At 46.5% G+C, this 26,337-nt stretch overlaps 1 protein-coding gene across 1 annotated transcript; it reads left to right on the top strand.

Annotated features, from left to right (window-relative positions):
* The first annotated feature begins 19,469 nt into the window (after nucleotides 1-19,469).
* Nucleotides 19,470-22,570, top strand: FOXL2 (forkhead box L2). Its single transcript, XM_054983307.1, has one exon. It carries the CDS (start codon nucleotides 19,470-19,472, stop codon nucleotides 20,616-20,618), a length of 1,149 nt encoding a protein of 382 aa, XP_054839282.1. The 3' UTR covers nucleotides 20,619-22,570.
* Nucleotides 22,571-26,337: the final 3,767 nt, after the last annotated feature.

Consider the following 26,337-nt stretch of genomic DNA (forward strand, 5'->3'; position numbering starts at 1 on the left):
CAGGGTACTCCACAGAGCCAAAAACCCACTTTCCAGACACTGGGGCAGGAATTGTTCTTATTCTAAAGACATAACCCTGTTCTCTTGGCTGAATGGGAATCTCCTTTTACTACCCACTTCTTTTGCCCACCACACACTCCCAGTTCTATCTCATCTGACTAAAATTAGTGCTGGCTTTCCCACCTTAGTTTATCAACTAAAAGCTTATCAACCTTAAGCTGTCCCAGTTAGGGCAAACCTTTTCCTTCTTTTCCTCCCACAGAGGATTCTCAGTCTGACCCTCCCTGATCAGATTCCAAGCTTCCACTCTCTCTGACAATTACCTTCTCACTGGCCAATCACAGGGGAGAGGGGGGGGAGCAGCATGTCAACCATCCTCCCTTCAGGCAGTTGTTTCAACCATTTACTTTCCACTCTCTGGATGCAGCATTTGGTAAACCTTTCATTTGTAAGCCCATTCCACCACAGAAGGCAAGAGCAGTATCTAGTGCTGATACTGCCTCTGTCTTAGAATGTAAGTGGACATTTGATACTACCTCTGGATACTGACATCTTGAAAATATGACAAAATGATTATACATTAAATTTCTTTAGGGTATGGTTTAGTTTGTACTTCATAGACTAGAAAACAATTTTATGCATTAGTGATATGTTCGTTACCTGGCTTCTCTAAGCATTTCTTTGAATACTTTCACAAAATATGGTCATAGATGAAGCTTTCTGGACCTTTCAGATCCTAAACATCAGCTATATTTTTCATTGAGTTTAATGGTATTTGTGTCTTAGCCTGCCATCTTAAACTTGTTGAGTTGAATCTAAATGCTTCAATCAGAGGAAGCTTCTACTTTTAAGGGAAGAGAAACTTCAGATCCAACTCAATGGATCCCAGATTATTTTTGAAGGCATATGATAAATTAAGTTGAAACTAAGGATGTCTGGATCTAGTTAGCACCTGTGTAGGAAACCTCTTGGGAACACTAAGTGAGCTGTGTTGAGTTTTGTGATGGAAGAAAGATGGGATATAAATATATATAAATATTTTCAGTAAGTTCCATTGAAAGCAATGAACCTTAATTCCAAGTAAATGTGCTTAAGATGACAGCCCTTCAGAAACAAAAGCTTTGAGTGTAAGAATTTTCAGACAGAATGTAATGCACAAATTTTGCTGGCAGCATGTAATGCACAAATTGACATTTTTATTTTGCCAGCCATTTAATTCTTGGGTACTTTAGTAAACATGTTTTATGTTTGCCTCCTGTATTTGTAATATTTTGTATTTGTAAAATCATGTTTTTATTTAAATGTGATGGATGTAGCTTGTTCCTTTTTTTTTTTTTTACTTGAAAATCCCTGGGAGTCATCCTATCAAAAATAGGATATAAATCTAAAAGTAAACAGGTAGATAGACAATCATCACCAATGCTAGATGTCTTCCTGGTATAAATTGTGCTCTAATCGTTTTTTAAAAATATGCTGTTTTCACAGCTGATAAGGATTCAGCCTTCCCCTATGACCCAAACTGCAGAATTTGCTGTCCTTTTGTAGATTATACTTCTTCCAAATCGTGAATTTCCTGAGATTCTGAGATCACTGAAGTCTGGCCCCTTATACCTGTGCCACAGTAACATCAACATGCATTCTATATAGGTCTCCTCTCAAAGTCAGTTCCAAGACTCCAGCTGATGCAGAATGTTGCAGCTTGGTTGTATTCAAGACTAAGTAGAACAGGCATGTTAACCCCATTTTTCAGTCACTCCACTGGCTGCCCATCAGCTACCAGACTCAATTCAAGGTATTGGGTATCACATGCAAAGCCTTACATGGCCTGGGTCATTATCATATCTGTGGGACCGCCTCTCCTCCTATGCTTTGCCATGACACTTTTGCTCATCGAAGAAGGGCCTTCTAAAGATGCCACCCATCAAATGGGCAAAATCAACAAATGCTCATACATGCGTAATTCTCTGTCATGTCCCTCATATTGTGGATTGCCCTTCCGTATGAAGGTTCCTGTTCTCCTGGCTGTCCACAAACTTTGCAAAGCTGAATTATTCAGGAGGGCTTTCTTACACAGGTAACAGGCCTATACTGTAATGTAATGTTTCAGAAACATACTTTAATAATGTGATAGGGACTGTAGACTCTACTACTGTTCATAGTATGTATTGTATGTTGCTATAAGTATGCTCCTACTATGTAATTTCTGGATCATTTAACATGTCATGTTAATGCTTATGCTTTGTTTCTACTTGGTTCCAGCTCTGTTTTCAGATTTCTGCAAATCAAACATTATTGCATTGTTTAGTGGATGTTCCATTCCTGTTGCTTTAAATTGTCTCAAGCCCTCAATCTCAGTGAGAAAGGTGGACTATAAATGATGTAAATAAGTAAAATCAATCCCAACTTAACTTGCTAAAGTAAAAAGATTATAGTATCAGTATTTAATATCACACACAGACACACCAACCATAAAGTTACATAAAAATGAGTAATGACAACATTACAATCTTCCTCTCTCTCTCACACACACACACACACATAATACATGCAATTTGCAGTGCTATCCTAAACATAGTTACATGATTCTAAGCCTGTCTGTTTAGGATTCCACTGTTGGCAATGTAAAAGAAACTACTGTGGTCTCACTTTGAAGTCTGGGGGGGAAATCAGTCCTGTGTGCTTTTACTTGAGATAAAACTAGTTTTGTCGTGAGCAGCAGTTGTTCCCATAACACCATGGGACGCTTAGGGTACATTGTGTTGTCCTAATCCAAACACTTAGCTTATGTATTGTTTTACACTGAGGACTACTCAGTTTGAGACCTGTAACTTTGGAAAGGAAACCAAAGCCACATTTAATAAGGGACCATCCCTTCCTTAGACCTCCTGCCTTCTCAAATGCTGTCTGCTTTATGTAATGCATTATAATTATATGACAGGGGACCAGTGGAGAATATGGCATACCATTTCCCATAGGTTTCCTTTTTCAGATAAGAAAGATAAACATTCTGCTGGCTTCACAACATTTTTTTAAAGTCCCTCTGCAGTTTCCTGAGAAGCAATTGAATGCTAGCTGATCTTTGTAGCTCTCGTTCTTTAAGCAACCAGACAATAATCTCTGTCGTATGGGGAAACTGGGTGCACAAAGTAAGGAAGCCCCCTGCATTGAGGTAAATGTCTTTTGCTTCCTGAGAAGGCAGAGGCTTATCAGAGAAAGGTCATGGGGCTTTCACACTACTTTATCAGTACAGATCACTGAGTCAAAAAGGGTGAGGCTATTCGTTTTTGCTGAGATCACTCTTAAAACTATGAAAAACAAGGGGTGCTTTCTGTGTGCCTCCTACACTGAAATCATTGGTGATGCCAGTGGTTAAAATAAAATGAAAGGATCAGGAATGGGAAAACCAACATAAAAGAGAGCCGTAGTGACCAAGAACAACCCATAAGCCATGAACTTCTAAAACTGGGTCCCCAACCTTTTTGAGCCAGTGGGAACATTTGGAATTATGGCACAGTGTGGTGGGCACAGCAACAAAATGGCTGCCACAAAATGGCTACTGCGGGAGACAGAGCCAGCCGCAAAATGACTGATACAGCTTACTTTCAGTCACACAGTGAAGATCCTGTGAATGCAGTTTCTGCCAAAGCAATGTTTTTAAAAATCTGCACAGCCTATCAATACTCCAATGACCAATCAGAAGCCATGCTTTGAAAAAGCCCATATGGCCCCACCCACCTTCTAAAAATACTTGGTGTACACAAGGAAAGGTGTTGGCGGGCACAGTTGTCCCATGGGAACCATGTTGGGAACCCTTGTTTCAAGAGTTCAAATGTGGTCCACGTTCTCAGAATTTGGTCAAGGAAAGTAGGGCCAATGGATACTTGCTAAAAAGAAAGGAACTGGAAATAAGACCTTGGTGGGGGTGGAGTGTCAAGAAGAGAGCCCTGGCACTGTAAGCTGAAGTATGAGGGGCTGGGAACAAGCTGCGATTGCCTAATGGAAAGGGAAATTTCTCAGTTCAGACTTTATATAATATTACTTTGCTATGGCTCCCCATTGGGGAGAAAAGCTGGATATAAATGAAGTAAATAAATAAATGTGTTAAAGAACCAGTTTACTGTTGTGGGTGGAGGATTGGACTTAGAGTGTAGAAATTTCAGTTTAAATTCTTACTCAACTACAATATTTATTCGATGACCTTAGGCCAGTCTGTCATTCAACCTAACCTACTTCACAGGACAAAACTGGGGAAAAGATTCATATGCCACCCTGAGTTCCTAGGTGACATAGTGTGATAAAATATAATAATTAGTAATAAAGAAAAGGCATGACCAAGGATGGAATATAGAGCTAGAAGATCTGTCAGCAGTACCCACCAGCCTCTGCCCCCCCCCCACTTGCATGTTTCAGCCTTCGAGTGATACTTCAATAGAGTCAAGATCAGGAGTTTAATTCTCATTTAAGGAATGCATATCCTGACACTGGATGAACCAGTTGTTCTTCAACTATGGTGTCCAGAACAGGGATATATTTGTCTTTGGTTGGCTCCCCCAGTCTAGAGAACAGATCTCTAATTTCAGATGGACCAACAACGACAACAACAAAACAACCATGCCACAAACTAGATCGTTCCCTTCTATGAAGCACTTTTAATGACTGACTGAATTGTGGCTTGGTGTGGGAGTTGTCCCCTCTTCGATTTAACTACTGAAAAGGTACTCCAATCTCTTTAAAGGTGCTTGGGGAGAACTGTTACCTTTTAGCTAGTGAAAGTGTCCACTGGAAGTGTTTAGAAAAGTCGCTGTGGGTGAGACTTCATGCATTAAAAAGTGCAATAATGAGAGGCCTAGGTTTCTCACCGTTGTCAGTATATTGCTTTTCCAGCAGGTAACTTTGTCCATTAGTGCTCTTCTATTTATTATCTATATCATAGTCTCCCATGATAGATAAAGCAATGGCATCTGCTGTGTATTTAACCAACACTAAGATGAAACAGTACAAGTTGGCTTTGCTGGCCACATGACCCATGCATTTTAAATTAGGCTAGCAGGCTATATGTTGCCAGCAAACAGTTATAACTGTTTGGATACACTTATAAGAAACAGCTTCCCTGTCCCTAAGATTTTAGCATCAAATTAGGGTTATTCCATTGGAAGAAGTCGGCATCATATCAATCAGATCCTGACAAGATTTTACTGGATAAACAGGCAGACTAGAGTATCTTTTAATGATGCTTTCATCATGTTGTTAGCTTATCATTGGCATATTCGGAACTATTTTTCTAATAGATGCTTTCACTGCAACATGCCACTAGATTCTTCACATGTTGATTCAGAATTAAGACCCATTGAACATAATGGGCCTTATTCGCAAGGGAGCGTGCACAGAATTACAGACTTTGATTTGTTAAAACTGGAAGAAATGCTGTTGTGTAAACGGATATCTTGGCCAACTATGGAGAGAGAAATTGCCTAATTTACAGCTGTTCTGCAAACAGTAGTCAGTCTATAATTTAGTAATAATCCATGACCAGAAGCTACATAGCAGGGGGAAGCTCTAGAGTGGAGCAATTCTCTTCATACAAATCTCATGATTTCATGCCAGCTTTTCAGAGACCATCAGCTTCTATGTGGTTTATCTGGAATATACTTCATTTATATTTCATCCATGTTCATCACAGAGATGGAGGATCAATCGTATCAGCAGAGCAACCTCCTTTGTTAAATATTTGGGTCCATTTTTACTGTCCTGGGTGGTATATGTATTAACTAAACAGGACTGTAGAAATACATGAGTTGAGTTGAGTTGAGACTAAACTAAAAATATATGATTATTCTAGAAGTGCTGTTGTTATGGATGAGGTATTTCCTTGAACAAACAAGCCCCCCCCTCGAACACATTTAATATATTAGCATAAGGTCTACTACATTCTTTTTTTTAAACTCTCGGCCTTACAAGGATTCTGTGTGTTTTGGTTAGCATTGGGTTACATCTAATGAAGTGCTGGCTTTTATATTTTTGAAGGGAGGGTAGTATTGGGAGTGGGAGGGGTTTTCTTTCTTTCTCTGTTTGTTTGTTTATTTATTGGTTCTCTGTCTCAGTAGACTTGTGCATTTTGAAGCCTGTTTTGCACCCAGTACCATCTAACCAATTAAATTTGCAGCATACTCTGTATTCTGTTCCAAGAATGTTCAAACAGTAGTATGTGGGCTTCAATCTCCACCATGCTCAGAAACATCTGTTCTCCTCCACACCCACCCCCTTTTTATGTTATTAGCTTTATTATAAGTTCTACAGAATCCAAGCTCTCTGTTTTGTGATGTATTGGTTGGCCCTAACAAAACAGCATTATATAACTGAAGTGTTGAACATCTTTTTTCCCGTGGAAGCTACATAAATCTTTTCTCAAAATTAGTTAATATATTACACTCGTTATAGGATTTCCAAATGTATGCCTTTTAATGCTACTTCATGCCTTCTTCTAACATCTAGGTACAAATCACAACACACCTAAACTATTCTTAACACATAAACTAAGTGATGTGCAGCCCAACCCAGGGCATATACACTCAAAAGAAAATCCCCCCATTTGAGAATCTTCCATTCAGATACGTGGATAAAGCAAATACTGCACCAATATAAGGGGGTTGTGATAAATAAATTGCTATAGATAAATAAATAGATAGATGAATTTCAGACAGACAGATTATTAAGAAAGTCTTAAGTTTCAGTTGGGCAAAATTTAGCCTTTGTAAAGCAAATAAACAATGCTGATGTAATATCCTAGGCTCTATTTTTGGCTCTAATGGTACATCTACATTACAATCTTGAATTGGCTATATTCCACATTGACTGTCATGGCTTCCCCTAAGGAGCCCTGGGAATTATAGTTTAGTCAGATGCTCCAAATTCTGTCAAAGATTGTTACTCTTTGCACACAGAACAATAAAATGGCAAGGAGGGTAACTTTTAATGTAAATCTATTGTGATATAAAATTTGTTTCTTTTTTTATTTTAAAATTTTTTCCTCTGCAGCATGTAGCTCAGTTCATTTTCTTGAGTAAAATGTGTTTACTTTTTTAAGGACTGCATGTAGCTGTGTTTGTCCACCAGAAAAATAACACAAAACAACCATGGAATAATTGCCTACAGCCTTCTAAGTCCATAGAAGTCAATGGGCTTAGGATAACGCTCCTTAGCATTGTGCTGTAAATCAAGTTGTTCCAAAAGGGTGAGGAAACTTTCATCAGTCTGGATGTTCAGCTTGTTTACTACTTTATTAAATATATTCCTTATCAGGGCTTTTTTTCTGGGAAAAGAGGTGGTGGAACTCAGTGGGTTGCCCTCAGAGAAAATGGTCACATGGCTGGTGGCCCCACCCCCTGATCTCTAGACAGAGGGGAGTGGAGATTGCCCTCCGCGCCGCTGAGTGGCACGGAGGGCGATCTAAACTCCCCTCTGTCTGGAGATCAGGGGGTGGGGCCACCAGCCATGTGACCATTTTCAAGAGGTTCCAGAACTCCATTCCCCCGCGTTCCCCCTGAAAAAAAGCCCTGTTCCTTATTCTACCGGAACGTCAGCCCATTGGATACCTCAGCTATTCCTCTGTTTTTGCCAAACAAACTTCAAACCGATCATCCATTCTGTATGCTTTTCTTTTTTTAGAGTCAACTACCATGCTCTGTGGGATCATTTTAGCCCTTCTTAAGAGATCTACACAGACAAGTACACTATAGCATATTTTAGTGTTTCAGCCATGGATACAGGCTTTTGAAGCCAAAGAGGAGATAATAACTAGCTGTCAAAGTAATCGTTCACTTTAACATCTGCAATCTCTTTGCCAACTTCAATGATAAATAGAACATTAGACATTTTCAACTCTGTTCTACCTTTTGTAATCACCGTTATTTGAATCCTAAAATCCTAAAATTGAAATGTGTGCAGAGTTTCACTTCAGCTCTGGAAGATGCTCCTGGATGTGCATAGTTCAGGCTGCCTTTGTTCACCACTTCCTAAAGGGACAGCTTTTCTCTTTTGTTCAAAATGGGGGAGGCTGGCTTGTTTGTTTTCCTTTTCACTGTTCAGCAGCCGGCAGTAACACAGGATTGTCCTGCAGAGCTGTAACCAGCAAACCCATAACAGCTAACTGGACTGCCATGCAATACCACAAAACACTGTGAACATTTAAACACATGACCAGCCAGTTGAGAGAGTCCAGCCAGGCTTTCAGATGAAAGCTTCCCAAGTACTCTCTACTCTGTGATTTCAGGCAAAACCATTTCTTAAAATGTGTTCTTTTGACATGGAGAAATGACTAAGAATGTTCCAATACTAGTTATACTTTCTTGTAAATTTCACAGCTTTTCCCTATGATGAAAAATCAGAGATGGACATGATCCTTTGGAGCAGATATTTTCCACCCTCAGGAACGCTTAATACTTTGTTCTTGCTCTTGATTCAGGAGAAATTTGATTACTATATATTTGATTACTATATATTACTATATATAGGATACTATATATAGGAAGTATTTTCTTTCCTACATAACATATTTGGCACTTAGGACATATCTATGCTGCAAACTTGAATTGCCTGCATGCTTTTCTAACCATTATGACTTTCCCCAGAGAACCCTGGGAACTGTAGTTTGATGAGATGCTGGGAATTCTCAGTTAGAGATCTTGTAACGAGGAATGCTTAAGCATCTGCCAGTTCAGCTCACCTCCTACTCATCCACTTTCAGCAGAGACCTGATTGTTTGGCAGCCAGTTCAGGTTGCCTGGAAGCAGTTTAAACTTGTTTTCCTGGTTACCTTCTGCAAATACATGCTGTGCATCAACTCCCCACCTGTGGCCACTTCTTCACCATGCTCCACTACCATTGTTTATGTGAAAAAAAGAACAAGGTAAAACTCTATGTAAATTTTTTAAGACTTACTATTTGGTGTTTGTGTCTTTTAAACATGAATGGCTGCCAAGCTGTCTGTATCTGCCTCATCTTGTGTGTTATATGCCACTAAGTCACTTCCAATTTATGGCAACCCTATGAATTAATGACCTCCCAAACTTCCATGTGCATTTTCACGTAGCCTCATGATAGTGGCAGCTTGCCATCCCCCAACATCATTGAATTACCTGACCAAACCATCACTAACCTTGGGGAAAAGTTATTTCCTGCCTACTGCAAAGCACAAAAGTGGCCCCAAGGAAAGAAAGATGTGACACTCTGCAGCTACAGCTCCTGTGCTGCTGCAAAGCTGTTTGACATTGCACTGGAGTTGGAGGGCTGCAGGATGAGGTGATAGGAAGCTCAGCTGGAATGGTGTGTTCACCTGCCAACAGTTCACCACAACAGTTTCATCATCTTGACTTGTAATTTCTGCACCCAGAACAATCGCCAGAATTTGGACAAGCAGGAACATAGAATAGATATGTCATCCAGAATAACTCAGTTCATTATTTTCTTACATGAACTTTGTTTATTTTATTAAGCATATTCCTTGTTGCACTTGTATCTTTGTCATGGGATTTTCCAGATACTCCTTTGCTTATGACTGACCCATGAATGTTAGCAGGGTACTTGTGTATAAGCTAATTCTTGAATATTTGCTTAGGAGGGATCTTGCCTGCTGCGTAAGTTAGGACTAGATGACCTTCTTGTCACATCTACAAATCTTTCAGTTACATTTATAGTAAATTGTATCACAGAATGAAGGAGAGAAAGACAGCTACCATACCCACAAGACTTTAGAGAATTTGTTGAAAGCATGGGTCTTAGAAGCAATGCACGTTCCTTAGAAGTCAATTACAAAACTCCCATTAATTTTAATGGGTTATGTGCACTGTATACCAGGAGGTTCTCCTGTGCAACAGCAAGGGAACAGAATAGAACTTTATTTTCAAGGGAGACCTCCAATGAAGACCAGGGTAGCAGAGACAAGTAATGACAAAGCACATCTGTCAGTCTCTGTTAGGGGTTGCCATAAATCAGCTATGACTTAAGGGCACTCTCAGCAACCATGCATGGGGAAATTTTACACTGGATTATCCCCTAGGAGTACAAGCTTTAGCACAAGTGCTTGGACTGAAACCAGATTAATTCTTTCAAAGATAACCAGAAGTTTTCCTAACATACTTGTTTCATTCCAGTGATGCCTCCACTGAATCTGATAGATTTAACTGTTAAAAGAGATGCATCATCTCAGACTCTAGATAGACCCAAGCAACATATGTGACAAAAACTGAATGGGAAGGACAATCCTGTTGCTTTCCATTCAACTTTTTTGCTTCTTTTTAAGACTTCAGTTCTAAACAAGCTTACTTGGAAGTTCAATCTGGGTCAATGGATCTTAATCCAAGTAAATGTTATTTTATTAATCAGCTTGAATGGGCATATCTAGAAATAAGGTTTTGACTTAATTTTGTGAGCTTAAGTATTTTGAGAATAAAATTGTTTGGGCTGTGCAGGTTGATTTGTGGATTTGGACACATTTATATTATAGTATCCTATTATTCAGAAGATGACAATTGTAGCAGGTTCCTCAGCCGTCTCAGTGACTGTGCCCATTATGCAGGCTGTTTTTAAGCTCTATTTACAAATTAGCTTTAACATACTGCTATTACAGGAGATAGAGGCCTTTTTTCACAGACAATTTTTGCCAGATTTGGCTCTATACCTCTTCAGGTTTTCTTCCAAATTCTGGACGATTATCTCCCCTTTCAGATTTCAATGCAGAGTTTCAAGGATTCTCTTCTGAGTTTTCTGCCCGCGCTTTTTCTGCAGAAAATTTGGAAGAGAACCCTTGAAACTCTGCATTGAAATCTGAAGGGGGAGTTAATCGTCTGGAATTCAGAAGAAAACCCAAAGAGGTATGAGGCCAAATGTGACAAAAATCACCTGTGCATAAAAGGCCAGATTTGGAGTAAGCTCTTTAGCCAGAAGACAGTATATTAAAAGTTTTAACTTTACTTCAGTTAGTGTTGGGGGAAGGAGTGGCTTCAATTAATATGAATGATTGGCTAAATATTTTAAAGCAAGAAGTGCCTTTTAAAGTTGAAAAAACCTTTGTCCATGATCCAAAGGGTCCCTGTTCATGCAGCACAAGGCTTGAGCAGGCTTAAAGAACTCCCCCCCCCCATTCCTTTTTGCGCAGGAGAGAGGATGGCAGATTTCCTGTGTCATGTCACAAACTGCTTTTGAAAGTCCCCTTGGTAACAAAAGGTGGTTGAGTGACATGGAGGGGAGAATTCAGGCCCAAAGCTCCCTTAGAGTAGGCAATACTTTTGTTTCAGAATTCATACTTTGCTAATGAAATAGGACAAGTGAAATAAGTTAAGGTGCCTCTCTGGGGCTTCTGAAGAAAGGAATCATTATATGCTTACAATTCCAAATGATTTGCTGACGTTGGACTGAGACCAGGAAGAAAAGGTACATTTCACTGACATCGCATCTGCTACAGAGATGCCAGCGTATCTGAGCGTCCTGCAGGCAACGCCAGTCTGAGACCCGTATCTTCAGTGGACTTAGACTGGAGCAACTCTGCATGGGAATGCACTGTTAGTGTCCTTGAATGATGCCATGTAAAGCTTTTATGATAGCTTTTATTGCAACATTTAATTGGTTAATTGTTGTAGGCCTAATTTATATATTGGAGTATGTTATAGCACTTAGGTATTCAAAAGTATATGAGTACTCCTCACAAATAAAGAAGTTTTAAAAATATTTTGAGAATACTTTTCTCAATTTAATATTATGAATTTAAGTGGTTGAATTGAAAGAATCCCAATACAGTTTTTGAGTCTTCTGTCCATAGAATAAATCAGTATGATCCAATCATTAGAATGTGGACCTTAGGAGAGCTAAATTCAAATCATGAATGTAGTGAATAGTCCTGCATGGATCACTGTGTTCCAGCCCAATTTTTTTATAAAATGGTAATGAAAGGAATCCATCAGATATTCTTCTTCCATCTTCTAAAACTGACCCTGCAGCTACATTATACGAAGCTTTTCTAAGAAATAAATTCAATAGAATTGGAGCTGAGAATAATTTATGGTCTACATGCAGTTCCATTTGGACACCCAAAATATTATTTTCTATGGGATAGCACTTAGTGGTATTACTGAAGTTGCCCATTTGTTTCAAACAGTGCTTTACAGATGCATACCTGCCGTCTTTCTCTCTGTGTTATAGACTATTATATTTAATGTGTAATTAAAATGTCACATACATCATGATAATCATAAATGCAACATAAATAATGTCACATACATTATCATCACCAACCAGATTCTTTAGAAGAAATCCAACACTGTCTGTTCAGTTCATCCTATAAATGACTGATTTAAACCTAATGAATTTTCCTCTTTCACCAAAATACATTCTCTTCTATTTCCTACACTGCATTTACTTTGTTCTCACTATTTTTATAGTAAGGAACAGTGCCTAAAATGTGATGTTTATATGTTACATGTTTCCTTCTCCAATTGTTATTGGAACAAATAACCCCGAGTCTTAAAATAAAGCATGGCAGGTTTATTGGAGGGGGTGGGGGAGACAAGCAGAGTTCCCAAAACGTTTGATGCAACAATCATGCTAAAAATAGGAAGTGGGGGAGGGGGTTCGGTCCCTGTAAGCAGCCGTCCCAGGGATTCTTGGGAATGAAGGAGATGGCGCTCTCTGTCGTTTCTTCTTGCTGGGAGGGTTGATCTATGTTAAAATCGGTTCATATTTAGAGTGAGGTAAGTAACAAGGGGGAGTTGGAGGGCAAGACTTCTCCTTACTTGGAATAGGTGTGAAATTGACAAGTTACAAAAGACCAGGCCTTAGGCTGGCATCTGCAGGGGTGGACCCTTTGTCACACAAGTATTTGGAGGAGCTCACAACAGTGTTGTGTAGCAGTTACAGTATCAGACAAGGCCTGGGAGACCCAGGTTCAAATCCCCACTCTGTCATGGAAGTTCATTGGGTGACTTTGGGCCAGTTACACCCTTTCAGCCTAATCTGCCTCACAGGGTTGTTGTAATGATAAAATGGAGGCAAGGAGAATGATGCAAGACACCTTGGGTTCCCATTGCGGAGAAATGCAGTCAGAATGAAGGAAACAAACAAACAGCTGCCCCAGCCTGTGAGTTTCTCTCTTCTCCCTCTTACCTTCTCCAGCTTCTAATTTGCCAGGCGATCCTGTGTTGTAATTTGTTACTACCCCTTTCCCGTCCTTCTCCAAAATGTATGTTTACATTTCTGTCTGCCTGGGAGCTGTTTAAAGCCACTGCACTCTGCCCACCTTTAAGTGAGGACACTGGAGGACGACCTAAGTGACTTAAAAGAAGCTCAGAATTACACAAACAACGAAGCTCTAGGGGTCCCTAGTAGTCTTCGAAGATTAGTCCTGGGACGCTCCTTTCACGTGTATTTCATTGCAGACAGAAGAGTCTTTCTGTAAAATATTGAGAGGGTCTGGCTTTCCCAGCAAATCTCATTCGGGGTGGGAAGGGGGTCTGAAACGACAATCACCACCACTAGAAGGGAAACCCTAGTTTGCATTTCTATCCTCAATCTGTCGGCGCTGAGTGATGATAAGAAGGAACGAAGATACACTTCGCTTCTGATGTGTATGTATTGCTTTAAAATAAACACTCCAAATAGCAGTGTTTCCTCTGTCCTGGTATATTTACTTAACTCTGCGCTGGTATATTTTGCCTTGGCATGCCCCGACAGCAGTAACGAATATTTCTGCGCAAGGATCCTGCTCACGGCGGGAAACTATTACCTGGCCGCCTGGCTGACTCTGAGTTTTCCCCGCGATGCGAGCCCCTCTTTTCAGCGCGTTCAGGAGCGCCTCAAAACGGTATCGAGGCTCAGCAAAATTGCCCCTAAAAGATCTTCCTCCATCCCTTTTCCTGAGGCTCAGCCAGGAGATTTCAATGGCAAAGCATAGCGCCGATGGAAGTTTGTGAAGTGTGTGGCAGGGAGGAATCTTTGTCCCTTCCACAGATTTCTGTTTCCGTGCTTCACATTATAGAAACAGCAACTCGCCCTTGAAACAGGGGAGGAAATAAACTGGAGCGGTCGAGGAACTTTGCAGGCGCTCAATGCACAATTTTAATTTAAATGGCCCAAATCCGCTGTTCCTGTTGGAGCTCCTCGTAAAAAGTGTGAAAGGCTATGGTAGCTATAAATGCCATCCTAAGAAGAGTTACACCATCTGAACCGATTGAAGACAATAGTTTTAGAAGAGTGTAAACATTTCAGAACTACACATTAACTCTGTGGCATCGCAGTGGCATTCATTTCGCTTGCCTTGCTCTCTTGACTATTACGAAATTATAAGCTCTGGATATATATTTTTTAATTCTCAACTGCAAAGCTCCGATCATTGAGCAGCTCTGGAATGTACCACCTGGCCAAAGGTAAAACGCAGGGAGCCTTGATGTTAACGGGAAAATGAAACGCGCTCTTCTCTCTAAGTCAAGGGGACTTCAGAATGCCTAACGCTTATCTCAACCTTCACTTTTTTTCTCCTTTGCATTTTTTGTTCAACCCCATAAAAAACAACTTTTTCTTATTCCTGCGTTTGTTTTGCTGGGTACATGATTTTGATGCTTTATACTGCTCGCGTTCTTCCCTTTCCACGGTTTGTTTTTGTGAGTATTCTTCTCTTGAACACTTTATCCATCATGGTGTGTCAGTCTGGGTGACTGAAAGCAATTAATATTTCCTGAGCCAGGGTCATTTAAATAAAAGGGAAAGTGCTTTTCCCCTTTCCCGACTTCCTGAATAGTCCAGGAACGACTGCGTTATACATCCCCGTCTTCTGTAGCCAAGAGCATCCCTAAAAATGTTTCTTTCAGTGCCCCTGCCCTTGAACACGGACAACCAGGATGGCTCAAGGGGAGAGTTGCAGGCCAGGGCAGTCCTAAACAGATATTAAACCCATTGACTTTAAGAGGCATAACCCTATTTAGGATTGCACTGACGGTTTGCAGTGGAACAGCAGGATCTGAGCCCAGCGACTCCTTATAGAACAACAAGAATGTTTAGGGAATAAGTTTTCGAAAGTCATGAACTCGAGAGACTCTGGAAAACCTGAGCTCTAAACATCTCGTTTGCCTCTAAGTTGCCGCTGTTTGGCTTGTGTTCGTGGGCTGAAGCCTGGACTCGCTCACTGCAGCCCTAAAGCAAATCCTACAGGGGCCGTACTTCCCAGGCGAAGTGAGTAAATCCAAAGTACTTAGTCCGAAGTAAGGGCCTGCTTCTTTCGGCGGGACTGGATCAATACAATTTTCAAGGCATGTACGAGAGTAACAGAGAATCTAAGAAAAGCAGCCTCGCCGGCGCCCTTGAAAAGAACGTGAAAGATGTTTTTGAAGCACTCTAGAAAATGTTCCGGGGATTCCAGAGGAGCCCCGCTTCCAAACGCCGCGATGCCTCGCCTCATTTACAGTTGTGCGAGTTTCAGCCGACGGGGTGATATCCGAGGAAGGGAGCTTGGACTCTCCAAGGCGCATGCCCCGGGAGTCTAGTTGGTCTTTAAAGTGCTTCTGGGCCCGAATCTTGCTCGAATCCCAGGCTTCGTTTGGGCACGGAAAGACACGTGGAACCGTAGCGGCCCTGGGTTTTGTGAACCTAGGTTAAGACCCAGGTACAATCCAGGCACGACCTACTCGTTGCAAAGAGGCCCCGCCGCAAGAGCGCTACCCAAGGCGGGTAACACCGAGCTGGGTTGCGTTGTGCTTGTTTTGTTGCACCCATTGCGGTTTTACCCCGAGAAAGACACGGCTGCCCGTTGCATTATTGTTAGGGGGCGGGGAGAGAAGAAGAAGATGCGGGAAAAGGAAAGCCTCGGGAAGCAAGAAGGGCGTCGAGGATCCCTCGCGGGTTCTTGCGGAACATCAGATTCTGCGATTGTCATGACAGACGCCTGTCCGGATTTCAGGCCGTCTCTGTGAGCGAACGCCTCCTCCAGGCCCATTCCCCGGGCAGGCTGCTGCGGAGGTTTCGCCTGAAGATCCTGAGGGAGGGTGGCCGACCAGCCGCCTCGGGGCGACAATGCGGGGCCGGGAGGGGAGGGGCAGGCCCGAGGTGCCCCCTCACCTTCGCTGCCCCTCTCCTCCTTCGGTGCGGGGCCGGGGGTTGGATTTCACTCGAAAGCCCGGGCGGGCGGGGGGGGGGGGGCGCTGCGCTGCGCTTCCTTCCACCGAGGGAGTCCTCCGGCCTCAGAGGCGGAGGCGGGCTCGCCAGGCTGGGGAAGGAGGCACCCGCGCCCTGCTGGAGGTGATGACACACACAGCAATGCTGCTAGACCTGCGGAAGGAAGTGCCGGCGAGGGGGAGCGAGCAGCCCCGGCCCGCCTGGGTGGTCAGGGAAGGAACCGGCCCGAACCAGCTCGCTGCCGGCCTCCAAGGAGCAGCGGCTCCGCAGCCCAGCAGGCGCCCGGCGGGTTTCCGCCGGGCCAGCCACGGGCGCTGCAGTGCCCCTGGGCAGGCCGAGGCGAGCCGGAGGCTCTTCCGAGGGCGCGAACGGTTTACTCGAGAGAAACCCGACGGAGCCCTCCCAAGCAAGTCTACTCGGGAGTAAGACCTCTTTCTCCCGGGAAAGTGTGCTTAGGATCGCAGCCCGAGCGGCGCCCTTGGGGGCTGGCTGCAGCCTCCGCGGTTTCCGGAAAGGGCCCGCTTGGTCGCGGTTGCCGGCGCGGACGAGGCTCCCCTGGAGCGCTACGGCAAGAAGGCAGGCTCGGCCACTTTTCGGTCGGAATCGGCTCGAGCAGGGAAAGGCTGCGGTTCAAAGCCCTGCAAGCAAATCGGAGGCGTTTTGCTCTCGACTCCAGTCAGATTTGGAGTGCGTTGCAGTTTCGCTCCTCGATAGTAAACGGAGGAGACGCGCGATTTGAGCCGGGTATTGTCCTTTCACGTACGTGGCCTCCAGCGCTTTTACCCGCAAAGATGACTCCGAAGTCTTGCAAATAACTTCATGCTCGCTGGGAAGTCAGCCTCAGTCTAAACCTCATTTAGTTTGCCTCTAGGCCGCGGAAACCATCCCCGCGCTACAGAGGCAGATCCCCTACCGCGCAGGGCAAGCCTCCCCGGCCCTTTTAGGACGCCGAGGTTGCAACCCTACGAACACTGTCCTAGGAGTGAGCTCCACTGAATAAAATGAACTCCCCCCTGAGCAGGATTGCCCCCCCCGGGCATTACTCGCCTGCAGTCGCTGATAACACACTGCCTTTACTGTACCGCTCAAATCCTGCACTTCCCGGAAAAAAAAGGAGGTCTGTTTCCCCTGCGTGCATCCAATATGTCACCTGTGCTCATTAAAGCATTCACCTGCAGGTATTTTGTTCTCCGGTCTCTTAAACGCATTTAAAATGGACCCTAGCAAAGAAAAATGATTGTCTTGCCAGTAAAAGAATGTGTTTCGCATCCCCAGAAAACCTTCCTTTCATAGGCCACTGGTGCAGGGCATGATCTGAAATCCGATAATACACAGTGCAAGTGAGGCCTGTTGACACCAAGGGCGGGTTGCTTTTATCTGAAAAAAAAAAACAGGGCGGGGGGAGGCTGGCGAAGTCCCCAAGCACCGCGCTCAACTTTTTATTTTGAACGGACAAAAACTCTGCTGAAAGGACATACTGCAAAGCTCGAGTGGCAAAAGTAATCCAGATTCAAGGGCCTAAATCTAGGTTCGTAGAAGAATTGCCCGCAGCTAAAGGACAAAAGCAGCCACTATAAAAGAAGGGATAGATAAGAATGGATTATACGGGATTATGTCCCTCCACCACTCCAAGAAAGACCCCTCTGAGATAAGTGTCTGGTGGCGTTTCCACTTTCTTCCCGAAGTGGTGGCAGCGCTGCCAGGCTGCCTGGAGTAGGTACACAAGCGCAGACACCCGTTGCCCTTTCAGGCAACGGTTCCTAATGGTTAGAGCGGGTGGCTTGTCCTTCTACCAGAAGGCTGCTGTGATCGAGACGAGCAGCTGTTTACAGGTCGTGCGGAAACAGGGGGACGAGCCGCCTCTGCGGGTGAAGCTTCAGGCAGGGGAGGCCCCGCACCTACTTGGCTGTCGTCCAGCGCCTTGCAAAGAGGGCGATCTCAAGGCCGGCCTCGGCGGGGGATCTGCTTCGGCACCTGGAAGCCTGCGGGGGGAGCTGCTGTCAGGGGCACGGAGAACAGCCCGATTAACTCGGACGGAGCTCAGTAGCTTCGCTTCTCCGTTAGTTTGGGTTCGCGCATTCCGGTACTGCCCCCCGCCCGCCCCCCGTGTCTTTATTTACTCTTCAGCCGGCGGCTTTGAAGCCGAGAGATAAACAAATGTTACCTGGATGACATTTCTAAAATACTCTTGACGGGGGAAAGCCAGGCCTCTCCTTTGCTTTTCCAGGGCGAATTGGTTTGCAGGGCCCAGGATGTGGCTACCGGGTGATACGTTTGGGGCACGTTTTTACATAGACTGACACAGTTTAGAGAAAGAAATGTGTCAGATAGCTGGGCCGCCAGTGGTTACAGACAGAAATCGTCCCCGGATATTTATTAGGTATAAAAATATTGTCTGTCACGCCCCACCACACCTGTTGGTTTCAAGTCTATGCAAATGTCCGATTTCGAATTTGGAAGGCTCTTTACAGGGAGGGGAGCCAGAATGCTTTTGAAAGCCGCCTGGCCGAGTTGCAGCCACCTCCCGCGATCTTCTTGGGTTGATACTGTGCAGGCTGCCCTTTCTCGATCCATTTCCTCCCGAGCAGCCCCGCCAACTTCACGGAAATCGTTGCTGAGTTGGAGCTTTACAAAAGCTGCATCTTTTGCGGACTCAGCAGAGGCCCCGAGCAGCCTGCGAGGAAAATAGTTAAAAATCAGCCCGTTGCCAACAGATTTCGGTTTGCCGTTGGGAGCTCATCCGGGGAGGCAGGGGCTGCTCCCTGCGGCGGTGGGAAGCCCGAAATAATCGCTAGAAGAAGTCTGATTTCTGTAGGCTCGCCATGGAAGACTGCCCCCCCCGCCCCCTTTCTCGTTGCTCGGGGACCCCTTCGGCTGAAGCATCTGACTTCCTCCTAGGGTGGACTCGCGCGCGGTGACTTTGCCATGAACTCGCCCGTGCCCAGCTGGCTCCCAGGCCGGGTGGGGGGCGGAGGGGAGAAAGAGAGAGGGAGAGAGCCAGCGATCCTGACGAAAGCGGAACTCGGCGGAGCCCATACAAATCAGAAAAGAGCTAGTCCAAAAGAGCAGCGAGCGGATATCTGAGCCTGCTGATCAGAGGCGACGCTGGGCTGGCTGCCTCTTGAAAGACAGAGGGAGGGAGGGAGGGGGGAAGCCAAGAGCCCACCAGGCGCAGGCAGGGCTTAAAGCAGGCAGGCGAGCCAGGCGCTTGGAGCAGATCCTCCTCCGAGATCTCGGGGAGCCACTGCCGAGATCCGGGGGGGGGGGTCCCCTTCGCAAGCGGAGACCTTCGGCGGGCCGCAGCAGCAGGTGGTGCCATGATGGCCACGGGCTACCCGGAGCCCCCTCCCGAAGAGACGGTGGCGCTGCTGCACGCGGCCAAGGAGCCCGGCCTGGGCGGCGAGCCGGGGGCCAAGGGCGAGCTGAGCCCGGCTCCCAGCAAGGCGGCGGCCGCCGGAGCCGGGGGCGGCGGCGGCGGCTCGTCGGAGAAGGGCGACCCTTCGCAGAAGCCGCCCTACTCGTACGTGGCGCTGATCGCCATGGCCATCCGCGAGAGCGCCGAGAAGCGGCTGACGCTGTCGGGCATCTACCAGTACATCATCGGCAAGTTCCCCTTCTACGAGAAGAACAAGAAGGGCTGGCAGAACAGCATCCGCCACAACCTCTCGCTCAACGAGTGCTTCATCAAGGTGCCGCGAGAGGGCGGCGGCGAGCGCAAAGGCAACTACTGGACGCTGGACCCGGCCTGCGAGGACATGTTCGAGAAGGGCAACTACCGCCGCCGCCGCCGCATGAAGCGCCCCTTCCGCCCGCCCGCCGCCGCCGCCGCCCACTTCGCGCCCGGCAAGGGCCTCTTCGGCGCCGCGGCCGAGGCGGCGGCGGGCTACGGCTACCTGGCCTCGCCGCCCGCCAAGTACCTGCAGGCGCCCTTCCTCAACGCCGCCGCCGCCGCCGCCGCCTCCTGGTCGCTGGCGCAGGCCGCGCCGCCCCAGCCGCCCGCCTCCTACGCGGCCTGCCAGATGGAGGGCGGCGGCGGGGCGGCCGGGGGCGGCGGCGGCGGCAGCCCGGTCAGCCCGGGCAAGGGCGCGGCCTGCCTCTCGCCCGCCGGCTCGCCCGCCGCCGCCTACGGGCCATACGCGCGCCTGCCCACCATGGTGAACTCCTACAACGGCATGGGCCACCCGCACCACCACCCGCACGCCCACCACCACCACCATCCGCACGCCCACCACCACCACCACCACGCCGCCGCCGCGCAGCAGCTGGGCGCCGCAGCCGTGGCCGCCGCCGCCGTGGCCGCCGCTGCCTCGGCCGGCAGCCCCGCGCCCCAGGCGGCGCCCAACGGAGCCCCCGCCGGCCTGCAGTTCGCCTGCGCGCGCCAGCCGCCCGAGCTGGCCATGATGCACTGCTCCTACTGGGACCACGACGGCAAGCACGGCGCCCTGCACTCCCGGATAGACATCTGAGCCCGGCCCGGCCTCCGCTGCTGCCCGCGCGGCTCGCCCGCCTCCTGCGACGCGCCAGGGACCTGCGGTGCCCCCGGGAGAGAACCGCGCGCTCTAGAGAATCTGTGGCCTTTGGGGAAAAGTCTAAGCTCTGCTCCGGGGCTGCGCCAAGGCCGCGTAAGTGCCGAGAATTTTGTCTCTCCCCCAGCCCCCTTCTTTTTCTTTAGCAGCTTCGCTTTCTGGTCGTAGGCAGCACAAACGTTTCAGGTGCGGCGTTTTTGCAACCGACACCCACGCGCGCCCAGCTCGCTGCTCTCCTGTCCATTTCCTTGAAACTGACACTCTCCTGCAGAAGTAACCAAAGCGGCCGAGTTTGCTTTTACCTGACGGGTTCACCAGCGGCATGTTGGTCTCGTTTATTTCACGCGCAATTACTTTCCTTTCCGTGTATGCAAGAGGAGTTACAGAAAAAATGGAGGGGAAATTCTAGTTCGATAAGAACTGAATAATAAACTTGACTAAGGGATATTTCTTTATTGCTACAGATTTGAGAGCTGTGCAGCACAGTCTTTAAGACATGTTTATTCAGAAGCAAGTCCTGTGGAGCTCAATGGGGCTTATTCCCTAGTAAAACTGTTTAGGACGGCTGCGTTAGTTTGTTAGATCATTTGTATTGATGAGTTACGTTTATATCTCTAGCAATGGCTATTATCGATACGGATATAAACATGACGAATCAATAACGTGATCCGGGATCTGGACCATCTAAAGTAATCAAATGTAATCCTTAAGGGACCAATCCTGAAAAAGCCGGAAATGTTTACTTTGAAGTATGTCCTATTTAAATCGATGGGACTTATCCGCCAAATCAAGACATCTCGTTGGATTGTCCAGTATTTATGTCTCATTGAGTTTAAGAGGATTTAAGCAAGCCTGCGCAGTTGTACAACCATTGACATTTTGGGGCCAGGATTGCATCTAATATCTTGAACAGAGCTAAGTCAAACCAAAGTGTAAAACCCGCTGATTTCAGTGGATTTCTAAGTAATGTAGACAATCTGACGGAACAATCCTAGAGAATCCGACTCAAGTCTACTCAATGGGGCTTACTCGCAGAAAAAAAGTGCCCTTACAATTGCGCTATTAAGCACACTTTTTTGAACACGAATCCAGGTAAAACGGTGGAGATTAAATTCCCACACAGATCGAATTTATAGGGGACGAAGTGGGTTTATCCCGAGTCAGTTTCAACCCGAGGCTCAATGCACCTGCCTGAAGCTCTCTCCCTTCTACTTCAATGGGTTCTCGTTCTAAATATGTTTAGGGTGAGGAATGAGCTCCAAGTCACAAATAAGTTTAAGATCCCGGTACAGATATTTAAATGAAAGCGCTTCATTAAAAAAAACCCTAATCTATCTTCAATCTCCAGTCACTGCTATAAAAAATACTAATTTTCTGAGAATAGTTGGTGCGGAAATAAAGCGAAAGACTCCTGGGCTTCCCGGCTTGTTTTTGGTCCTGTGTGTCAGAACAGAAGACGGTTCTGATTGCCTGGGAGGAAATTTGCACTTCTTTTTTCAAACCTGCCTTTCTGTCCAAATAGTACTTACTTGGGGACTGTATTCGAGTAAGCTCCGCTTTTCAAAGTGTCCAGTAGCCATGCTGATTTTATTTGAGATCACTTTGGGGAGCAATAAATAGATATATGTGTGTATATATGTATTTTTTTAAGTAGAAGATGTCTTCTCAAGATAGAGTAATTTTATACGTCTAAAATTATATTTGGACAAAATGAGACTGTTCCACGATATTATTATTGATAGTAATAACAATGGAGACTTATTTTTCCAAGTACAGTATTGTATATTATTTTTCAAAGAATGTTAAAGATAATTTTGGTATTTTTGACCCAGAAGCTCTTGATACTTGCTAGGCTGTTTTCAGAGTCTTTTTTTTTTTAAGTTGGGGTCCCTGTGGGGAGAAATGTGTTTAAAATGGGGTGGGGTGGGAGGGAATTATAGCGATTTTCTGATTGTTTTTGGTATTATACCATTCTGGGACCAACTTTTCTAGAATGGCCTAGCACTTTGGTTGTATCTTTGAATTTTGTAGTCTCCAATAAAATGTTTTCTCTCTTTTAATAAGCGTTTGGTTTTCCTTCATAGTTGGAGTTTCCAATCACTGTTGCAGGTACAGAGGAGAGAGCAAGTTTATATCTGATTAACTTCTCCTCCTCTTGAAGTGGCTAAAATTGTGGGTGTGGAGGGCACACACGACTGTGAACACTATTGTAGGCCCGTTTTTAAAAGGTGCCTGTGGCATTTATAGGCTATGTGCCGGCGATTAAATTATGGGAAGGGGAGTGCCACCTGCGGATCTTTTCAAAAGATTTTTTAAGATCCTGCAAAGTATTTTCTATTTTCTTTTTTCTTAGCACAGCGAAATGTTTGGCTTTCTTCTCTCCTCTTGGGTGGATGCTACTGATCTGTGGGTTGGCGGTGTTAAGTCTGTCTCAGAAGCGCCTGATCACATATCAAATATATCAAATATATCATTTGATATATCCATGGAATTAACTCCGTGGCCAGTTTCTTTGACTCGAGGGGGTTTTATTTCCAAGTCAGTGCTTGACTTGAATCATGTTTACTAGAAAGTAAAATCCGTTGGTTTTAGTGGGGTTTAGTTCTAAGCAAATATGCTCCGAATTTTAGTCCAAATAGCCGGATGCTATCCCTTTTGCCTCTGAAGCCAACTCCTTTGAAGCTGGAGGGGCAGATGAATCCGGTTAGGCTCGGGAACTCCTCCGAAGCAAAGACTGAGCCGAGAGGCCTGCGGCGTTGGTGGCCACCGGCCGCTGCCTTTGCTTGCACCGTTTTAAACCTCCCGAAGCTTCTGCTTTAATGGCGACCAGAATGGAGGGGGAGGGGACGGGAAATGTTCTGGGATAATTTAGAGCCCATTTCTGTGGCGTGAGCCCTCCTTGCAGGAGAAGAAGGGGGAAAGACAAATGTGTACAGAATTAAAAATATGGATCCCCCCCCAATAAGACATAGATCAGATGTTATTGGGGAGAGGGGGTGCATTTTGACTTGTATCTTGCTGACGGTCGGGTGGTTTGTTTTAGAAGCCCCGCCATGCCTAGGCTTTCGTGCAGCTTGATCCTCTGCGGAAGTAAATTCCAGGGGGTTGGATGCGACTTTATGCCCGAGATTTGCAGCCTTATTTGGAGGCGAATTCTATGGGGATTTCTAAGGCTTACTTCCAAGGAGGACAGGGGCAGGAACGACCCTTCTTAATTCTTCCATTTAGCGGGGATTCCTGGTTTCTTGATCCCAGGCTACGTTTACACGGCAATTGCGCTGCCTTTGGTGTAGGGGCGCCTACAAAGCTTCCTAGGCTAATCTGTGACGCGCACCGTGCCCTGCTTACCACTAGGTCCGAAGTGTGCTTGGCTAAAAGTCCCATTGAGCTCAACCGATTTCCCCCCTCAGGCCTTTAAAGTTTGGGGTGATATTAGGAAGACACAATAGAGAATTTGGGGTAGATTTCTCCCAACAGGGAAAACTATTCGCCTTCCTAATGCCTAATTACTGATCAGGAGGGAGACAAACGGAGGCGGCGCTTGTGTCCCCTTGCTCCGAACTGCTTCGTCCTGCTGCAAATTCTCAAAGCAAAAGGAGAGAAGCCGCCCGCCATGCAGCCGAATTCAACCGGAGCCCCTGAATGGATCTCCTTCTGTCCATTGCTTCTTTCCCAGCCGCAGATTTGTGACCGGCTGTTAAGCGCCAGGGTTGCTATCCTCTTGGATCACTTGGTTCCTGGAGCCGCCTGGGCCTACTCAAGCGGCGGTAGTTTGAGGGCGTTCTCGGAGGTCGGTCCTCCTGGCCCGGATTTTCATAGCAGCAGCAGCAGCTATGAAAAGCCCGGCTTCCTTTGTGATCTGATCCCGAGAAAGCATTTTTCAGTCGTATCGAGCTTTTCCTGAACAGGGAGGGAGAGCGAAGAGCAGCTCGGGCTTGGGGTGAGGGTCGGGGGAGACATCCGTGCTGGGCACCGTCCATCTCGCACGAGCACAGTCTTCTCCGGGGGAATTGTGAAGGCGAAGTTCTCCCTGGCATGTGCCAGTGCTTGGAAGCGAGGCCGGCAGTTAACCGAATGGGGCTGCTTGCGTGGTGTGTTGGGGGCAGGAGGTGTTGGTGTGCTAGCTTGCCCACTGCATTGCTCTGCACTTTTGCTCTGGCATCCACACGTGCACAAGGCAGCCCCCCCCCCCGCCTTTCCCTGCTTTCCTCCCGCCCCTGTTGCCCTTGTGCAGCAAGCAAGCATTCCTTCTGAATTTAGCCCGAAGAGTCCTAACTGGGACAGTCGGTGGGGCTGAGGCGAAAATAAATGTGCTCAGGGTGGTTGCTTGGCAATAAAGCCCCGCTAGCCACAGGAGGGGCTTGCACATGAGATTGGAAGTGAAATAAAGGATCTGTTGGGCCCCTGCAAATGCAGTCAGCGAAGCGGTGGGCAAGGCTTTTGTTTTGGAGATAGAAGGAAAATGTGGCCAAAGTCTTGATTAATTCCAGAGCGGAAAGAAGCCGGGTTCATCTGCTGAAGCCCAAACAGGGACGTGTCTAGTGGTACTTTACACACTAGCAAACGTATGTTCCCATAAGACTTCCCGAGCCCTTTCCCGCCTTCCTCCCGCATCAGGCACCCCAGTCCAAAACCCGCTCGAGCAAGGTTCAAGTCGGCGTGATCGCCCCTAAAACCGGGCGGGACTTCGAAAGTGGGCGGCTTTGGGGCTTCTGCACTCCGGGGTTCAGCGGGGACATGCGCAGCGCAGGGGAGGGAAAATCCGTTCACACACACACACGGCCCGGGCTGGAGACCGTGTGCGAGGGGCGGGGGTGCACGGCAGTTAGCGGAGAGGGCTTTGCTCTGAAGTACAGCTCCGTCTACTTTTCTGAACTCCTATCCGCATGCATGTGATTGAAGGGGGGCCTTTTGTTTGTCCTTAAGGACTCCTGTTTTATCCAGCTGCTGCAACAGCTACTTGAATGCCTTGAGCCCACCGCCACCCCCGTTATTGTTCTCTGTGGCATGCTCAGAGGAACAGTTAGGAAGTTCTGCGCAAAATGCACCTCCATGCCCCTCTGATGAAATGAGCGCCAAGCCTCCCAAGCTTACGGTCCCACGAGCAATCAGCCAGTTTTTAAAGGTGCAATATCGTGTGTGTGTGTGTGGGGGGGTGTCCCCAGAAAGAGCAAGCTCTGGGAAACTGCCAGTCACGCAGAAGAATGGGGGGGGGTGTCAGGCCCCTCGACCCTTGAGGACTTTTTTCTTAGTAAACTCAGCACCGGAGCGACTGGGTTTTGAGGCGGTGGGTTTGGCCCAGAATTGCCCGTGAGGTAACCTTCCTGTTTCAGTGTCGGTTGCCTTTTGCCTCTGCTATAATGCAGCTCAATCTTAGGCACCCGCTTTGGTTTTGATGAAGTTAATTCACAGGCTTAAAAAGGGACTGAAAATGGAGAGTGGTCGTTGTGGGTTAAGGAAAGTTCTTCAAAATGTCGCCGAACTGGCTTTCAAAACCAGCATTCTGCCTACGAATCTCCAGGGCGGGGGAGAGAAGCGAGAAGGCTCCCCGAGGCTCTGGTGTCTGACCTGCCCTAAGCCTGCATTTCATCCCCTTGCTAAACTTCCTTCCCCCGGGCTGCCCGTGGGACCCGGAATTGGAGGGGGGGCGACGCGATCC

This window comes from Eublepharis macularius, chromosome 6 (genome assembly GCF_028583425.1).
Source record: "Eublepharis macularius isolate TG4126 chromosome 6, MPM_Emac_v1.0, whole genome shotgun sequence".
NCBI classification, from domain to species: Eukaryota; Metazoa; Chordata; class Lepidosauria; order Squamata; family Eublepharidae; genus Eublepharis; species Eublepharis macularius.